The sequence below is a fragment of the Egretta garzetta genome, unplaced genomic scaffold (genome assembly GCF_000687185.1).
Source record: "Egretta garzetta isolate BGI_Z169 unplaced genomic scaffold, ASM68718v1 scaffold451, whole genome shotgun sequence".
Classification (NCBI taxonomy): Eukaryota; Metazoa; Chordata; class Aves; order Pelecaniformes; family Ardeidae; genus Egretta; species Egretta garzetta.
This window is the reverse complement of record NW_009258552.1, coordinates 39,676-46,330: the sequence shown is the minus strand read 5'-3', so window position 1 is coordinate 46,330 and position 6,655 is coordinate 39,676. Positions and strand designations below refer to the sequence as shown.

General features: G+C 57.8%; 2 protein-coding genes across 2 annotated transcripts in view; both read right to left on the bottom strand.

The window, feature by feature from the left end:
- LOC104134369 (antigen-presenting glycoprotein CD1d-like) overlaps positions 1–2,605 on the bottom strand; it is a 3,351-nt gene extending 746 nt beyond the window's left edge. The window contains exons 1-4 of the mRNA XM_035903340.1: positions 2,517–2,605; positions 974–1,234; positions 201–482; positions 1–94 (exon numbers count right to left, since the gene is read on the bottom strand). The exon at positions 1–94 is cut by the window's left edge and continues 179 nt beyond it. Of these exons, the coding sequence (XP_035759233.1) occupies positions 1–94; positions 201–482; positions 974–1,234; positions 2,517–2,589 (710 nt within the window). The 5' untranslated portion in view covers positions 2,590–2,605. The remainder of the gene's footprint in view (positions 95–200; positions 483–973; positions 1,235–2,516) is intronic.
- Positions 2,606–6,025: 3,420 nt separating this feature from the next.
- Positions 6,026–6,655, bottom strand: part of LOC104134368 (T-cell surface glycoprotein CD1b-3) — a gene marked incomplete at its 5' end in the record, with an annotated part of 4,197 nt that continues 3,567 nt past the window's right edge. Inside the window, 3 exons of the mRNA XM_035903341.1 lie at positions 6,026–6,086; positions 6,259–6,355; positions 6,462–6,624. Of these exons, the coding sequence (XP_035759234.1) occupies positions 6,026–6,086; positions 6,259–6,355; positions 6,462–6,624 (321 nt within the window). The remainder of the gene's footprint in view (positions 6,087–6,258; positions 6,356–6,461; positions 6,625–6,655) is intronic.

Here is a 6,655-nt window from a genome sequence, read left to right as displayed (position 1 = left end):
GTGTGGGGTGGTGGGAGAAAGCCGGTGACACGGCAAACCAGCAGGAGCTGGTCTGGTCTGGGCGTGCGGGCAAAGACCGTGGCCACGGGTGGCTCTGGGGGGTGAGAACAAAGGTGTGAGGGGAGCCCTGGTGAGGCATCACGTGGCCCCAGTGTGTGTGGGGCCTTGGGGTGGCCGTGCCAGGGTCAGGGTGGTCTCACCTTGTCTCTCCAGATCAGCCCTCCCGTACCTGCACAGGGCGAGGATGTAGCTCTGGCAGGAGATGGAGAGGATATGCTCCACCATCCCCGTGACGGCCTTATTTCTGGTGAGGGACTTGCTGACCAGCTCTGCTAGCAGGGATTGCTGCTGGGGCTCCCAGCGCTGCCTCTTCACCTCAAAAGCTAGGAGGTCTCTTCCGCCCTCCCCGACATTGATGAAGCCCCAGCTTGTCCCGTTGGGGTGCAGTACACAGCCTATATGGATCTGAATGACGAATGGGTCTGCCAAAGACAGAGCCGGTGGAGAGGTCCTGTGAGCGTGTGGGACATGGGTGGCATGAGGTGGGATGTGGCTGGAGGCATGTGCAGGGGTGCCATGGACAGCAGGCACAGAACAATGCTTCAGGAAGCCCCAGGACAACCTGAAAGCCCTCAGTCCCCTTGGAATGTTGGAGTGGATATGGGGCCAGTTAGCATAGGGCGGTTGCTCAAGCAGAGTGTTGCCCCCCAAAATGTGCTGTGCTGTGCAGGTCCTACAGACCCAGTAAATTTGGTGGCAGTTCCCTGGTGTGAAGAGGGGTTCACCTGTGCCAGACAGCAGGAGGCCTGTGGGGTGGTTTTGGTGTGCTGCCCTCCCCACCCTTGCTAGCCACATGCCCCATCAGCAGCAGCATTTCCCTTTCAGGAGCTGTGGTACCTGGTAAGACCCCACAAATACCACCCCAGTGGGGAGGAGGGCACAGCTGGGACCCAGGGAAAGGGGCTGTACTCACAGTCCACGTGCACCTGTTGGGTTGTTTCGTGAATGTATCGGACCATATTGCGCAGAAAGAGTTTGTAGTGGGACATGATCTTCTCCGCATCACCCTCAGCTGCGGCCTGGCGGGCCCAGGGCTGGTGGAAGTGAAGGCTCCAGTTGACAGGATCTATTGCAAAGATGGGCACATCCCCCAGAAGAGCTACTGCAGAAACCTCGGCAGAGCTGACATTGGTGAAGAGGCTGGTCTGGAGTGCATGGAAAACCTGTGTCTCTGCTGGGAAAGAGGATGGGGATGGGAAGGGCTGCAGGAAAGGGGAGATAAGTGGGGGGGCTGGAGGGGAAACAGGGGGTTCAGACTAGATATAAGTAAGAAATTTTTTATGATAACGGTGGTGAAATACTGGCCCAGGTTGCCCAGAGAGGTGGTGGAGGCCCCATCCCTGGAAACATTCAACGTCAGGTTGGAGAGGGCTCTGAGCAACCTGGTCTGGTTGAAGATGTCCCTGCTCACTGCCGGGGGCTTGGGCTAGATGGCATTTAAGTGTTCTTTCCAACCCAAACCACTCTGTGATTCTATGCTCTTCATCCCACACCATGGGGACCTCCAGCAGCCTGCACTTGGCCCTGCCTGGGCAACCCCCCAGCCATGTCTTCCTTGGACTCCCAGCTCACCACCTGCTCAGGGTTGCTTTCCTGTCTGAACTGCCTCTGCCACTACTGATCTTTTTCCTGCTCTACTTTACTTTCAGTGAGGTATTTCTCTCCCGTAAAGGATTTCAGGCACTTCATCCCCTCCCCTCCCTGCCTCCCTCCTGCCCAGCACCTCCTGTCTGTCTGTGCAGAGCAGATGGTGGGGGATATCTCAGTGCTTGTTTGCCAGGACCTGGATCTACCAGAGACCTGCACATGGCACAGAGGACGTGGAGGATGGAGGAGGGGAAAGGGCATTTTGTCCAGGTGTGGGAGCTCCTGGGCATCAGGAACTCAAGGAGACCAAACCCTGACAGGGAGGAGAGTAGCCCAGCCGAGAGATCAGCCCTGTGTTCCAATGCCTGCCGCTGCCTTCCCCCAGCCCCCGGAAATGTGAGGTCTCACCGGGTTGTGGTGAAACACCCTGTGCGATGGCAGTGCCTGAAACACCCTCTCGTAAGTGCAGCTCCCCAACAAACAAGGGGCTGCTGGAAGGGCCCCACAGCACCATGTGGAGCTGAGACCCTCCCCCCCCTGCTGGTGCCCATGGGCTTGCTGCAGGAGGAAGGCACCTTCGGGGGATCCCCAACACTCCAGGTGTGGCTGGGAACCCCTGGCCCCACTTCTGCCTGGGTGCCCGAGCCCCTGTGCTGGGGCATGAAGCCCTGAGCTGGAAGCAGGAACAGAGAGGGTGGACAGGGACAGGGCACCTCTGGGTGCTGCATGGTGCAGGGTGGCCCTTTGATGCTGGGGATCATCCCCCCATGCAGGGGACAGTGGCCTGACCGTGCCTCCCTTGAGGAACCTGTGGGGTCCTCTGATGGGGAGGTTGAGAGCGGTTGGGGTGAGCCAGGGATCCCACTTACCCTCTGGGTCTGCCCACATCCCAGGGAGGAGGAGGGGGGAAAAGAGGAAGAGGATGAGGTAAGGGGGCTGCATGTTGCACACGGCAAGGCTGAAGCGGCAGCACCAGTGACTGCAGGAGGAGGAAGTACCCATGGGGTCCCACGCTTCAACCCAGCCCAGCAGTCACGATGGTGGCTCTCCACCAATGAGACTGGTGCGGATGTGTCAGGCAGGGCCCCAGCGGTCCCGAGCTTGGGGCTGGGGTTGTGTGGGAGGGAGGAAAGATGAAAAAAGGTCTTGAGCATGAAGTCCCACAACAGGCTGGGGCAGGGGAGAGCCCATCCAAGGAGGAGAGGGCAGGGAAGGGGAGGCCCAGGAAACAACACTAGGAGAAAACAGATGCTCAAGGATGTGAGTGGGGTCCTCCTGACTCCCCCTCCCTGCTGCAAGGGAAGGGCAGCAGCATGCCCATTCTTGTGGGATTCATAGCTCTGATGGAGGTGACAACAGCTTTTGGGCATCAGCCCTGACTGGAGGAAGATGGCCACTGTCCTCTCAGCCCCACAGGGGGAGAAGGGCTGCTCTGGGCCCCCTGGCACCTCCAGCTCAGGCTCCTCCTGCACCATGTGCCTGACTCTGGGGACGGGATTCCCCAGGGAGGAGGTGATGAGCAGTTCCCACGCTGCCCATGGCTGTGGGAACAGTGCTGGAGAGCTCCAACTCTCCTATAAATGCCCCCAGGAGAGGGCCTGGGGCTGGGCTGCAGCCTGTCACTCCCCTGTCCTTCCCACCATCTTTGGTGGAGGACCCTGTCCCCCTCCTCAAGTGGCCCCTGGGTGTGGGAACAAGAATGGTGGGGGCCATCCTGCTGCTCTGTCCCCATCGTCACCAGTGTCCAAGTGCTGGAGGGACAATGGGGGCCCCAGCCCAGCCTCCCCCCCACAATGTCCCCTACCCACTGCTCCTCCCCGGCTGTCCCCTGGTGCCTCCCCTCACCCTGCAGTTTCTCTTCCCCTTTCCTGGGGGTGCCTGTGTTGGGGGGCAAAGGCAGAACTGAAACCACAGCAAGGGGAAGTTTGAGGTGGGGTGCCCCAGTAACTTCCAAACACTGAACCCTTTCCCTTCCATGGAGCTGTCCTACGGAGAAGTAGGGATGCGGCAATGGCTTGGCAGGCCCAGAAATGGCACCAACAGTCTCACTTCCCCAGCAGCTCACCTTGGCATCACCCAGGGGATGTCCGGCCATGCCACCACAAAGTCCACATCCCTCCTGGCAGGGCTACCAGTGCTGGTGTCCAAGGAGAGTGGGTGGTGGGATGGCAAAGTGCAGCCATGGGGTGTCCAGTGGGGGTAAGGGTAGGGAGATGTTTGTCCACGTAATCCTATGAGGTGACTGCCTGCATGGTCTATGCTGTTGGCCACTCCTTGCTGGGCAGCTGATGGGGCATTAGCTCATCATGTGGCGTGTGCAGGCGCCTGTGGGGTTGCTGGCGGCTCTGGAGCTGATAGGGCAGGCACAGGCACCTGGTGCTGCAGGTGCTCGTGATGTGTTCAACCCCCGCTGAATTTTCTGCAGATGCCTCCACAGTTGCAGTGGACCAGGAGTTCTGCTTTAGCTTTTTCTCATCTCTACTGAATGTACTTGTCCTCATGTTTTTCTTCGGTTTTTATGCACTTTCTTACTTGCTGTAGCAGAGTTGTCAACTTCTTTCTCCCCAATATTGTCACTTCCTTTGGCCAGCAAATGACCAAAGGGGGCGGGGGGCTGTTCATCCACACAGACATTGGTCCTTACAGACCCTAAGGTGACCATTGGTCCTCAGAGTCCCTCCCCAGGTTATCACCGGTCCCCCAGGTGACATTTGTTCTTACAGTCCTCCCAGGTGGCCACTAGTCCTCACTGTCCCCCCCAGGTGACTGCAGGACTCTGCAGCCCCACCTCATGTTACCATTGGTCCTCGCAGACCCCGCAGGTAGCATTGGTCCCTGTAGTACCCTCAGGTGAGGGCTGTAACACTCCCATCCTTCCTGCCCCCCCCTCCCCCGGCCCCCCGCCCAGAGCCACACCTGGGTGGTTGGGGGGGGTGGGGTGGGCATGGCTGCAGGGCCCCTGGCTGCTGCCCTGGGTGTGTGGGCACCAGCACCCACTGGGGCGGGCTGAAGCACCTCAGGAGACCTCTCGAAACACCTGGGTGTCTGTGTGTGTTATTGTAGGGTCCCTTTGCAGGTCATGCACATGGCCACCTTTTCTTACGAGGTTTGCTCACTGGCTGCATCTGCTCTCCAGGTTTGGTGGGTGAGCTTCCTCCTATCGTGTCCAAAGAGTGCTGCAGGGTTTTTCACTCTCTTTGGGAGATGACTTACCCGAGGTGAGCCCTGCCTGCATCTCTCTGTCCTAGCTCAGCAGGGGCTGGGAGAGGCTCAGCATTGCTTCTCCCACAAGCGAGATCCCTGGGCCCCGCAGTGCCAGTAGGCGCTGATGCTGGCTGTCAGGGGAATTCAGTCCTGCCCACAGCACCGTGGTTCACAGGGTTTGGCCAGAACTGTGGTGGATGTGGCCACTGGCTGTCCAGATTTTCTCCGAACTCAGCTGCTAGCTGGCTCACACACACTGACGGAGACTTTTCCTGTGACACTTTGCCAGGAAGTTGTCCTGTGAAGCCAAACCTTTTGAAGCTGCACATTCAAGCGTGTGGTTGATAGGGAGCGTGAACTAAATTCCTTCTAATTCTGGGGATGGGAGATTGGCTTTTTTTTTTTCCTTTATTTTAGGCTTGGGGGCAGTTTACCCCCATGTACAGAGTTGCTTATTTCCATGAAATATGTAAGAATGTCTTTGTGTGTGCACAAACACACTTTTTTTTCCCTTTGGTGTTTCCTGCAGTTAGCACCACTGATTCAGTGGTGCTCCAGCTTCCATTTGCAGCTGGTCAAAACCTCCCCAAGCCCATCCAAATCCCGAGGCAAGGTGTGTGTTCTTAGAGAACCATGAATGTTTTAATTTCATCTTACACATTTGCAGCTCCCAAAGATTACATCAGAGTTTCGGTATTAGCGCTTTGTAAAAGGGTTTGTGGCCAGGTAGTGTTAGTCTGTCTGGAACCGTTCAGTCTCAGCACAAATATTTCTGGAATATGGTTAATAAAGGCAGCTTTTAGAAAAAAATACTAGAAAGCGACAGTAGAAGGGCGCAGCTTACCACCTACTGATAAATGGGTTATTGTACTAGAACTTGGAGAAATTGCTGCTGGGCATCGGGGGGCCCTGAAGAGCCTCAGTGGGTGCATGGGGCAGTGCCATGAGATGAGAGGTGACTGTGTGTAACGAGTGAGGAGGTCTCAGACTTGCACCCTTGTCTGCTTAGCAAATTAAAGTGGATCAGGAGACCCCCCCCATTTGCCCCCTGTGTCTCTGAGTTGAGCTGATCTTGCATTCAGCAGTGCCCAGAATTTTGTCGAAGCAGAACAAGGTAGAGTTTTTGTCCCTGAGGGTGGTGGAAGGAAATGAGGGCTGTGGGCTCCCTTCTGGGCTAAGCTTCTTTGCTCAGGATGGAGTTCCTGGACTCTGATTCCTCCATCTGCTGGTGCTTTCTGAAATGAGAGGGGGACAGCTCATGGGTACTCCATGGAAGAGACTTCACGGGGGTGCAGCCAACAGCTGGCAGGACCAGAGCAGGAGCTTTGCTGCTACCTGCAGCAATCCCCTGGGGCATTTCCTTGCCTCCTCTCCCACTGCTGCTCCGCGGGGCAGAAAGGGCCTTACCTGCGTCTCCACACCCAAAGCGCCATGATGGCAGCCATGGCCATGGCTACCAGCAGCCCAGCCCCAAGCCCTGCAATCAGCACCACCTCTGAGTTCCCTGAGAAACACAAGCAGAGACTGCCATGAACATTCCTGGCTTTGCTCCATCCCACAGGGTAGGGTGGCTCAGGAACCCCATCCCTGTCCCCATGGGTGGCACCTACCCCATGGGATGAGGAGGCTGCGGGTGCCCAGGCTGCTGTGGCGCACACGGCAGACGTAGCTGTGCCCGTCACGGGGAGCCACGGCCAGGACACTGCGGAGTTGGTAGGTGAGGTCGGCGTTGGGCAGGATGGTGCTGGTGTTGAGCGCCGGGCCCGGCGGCACCTCCTGGCCCTCCCGCCGCCAGGCCCCACTG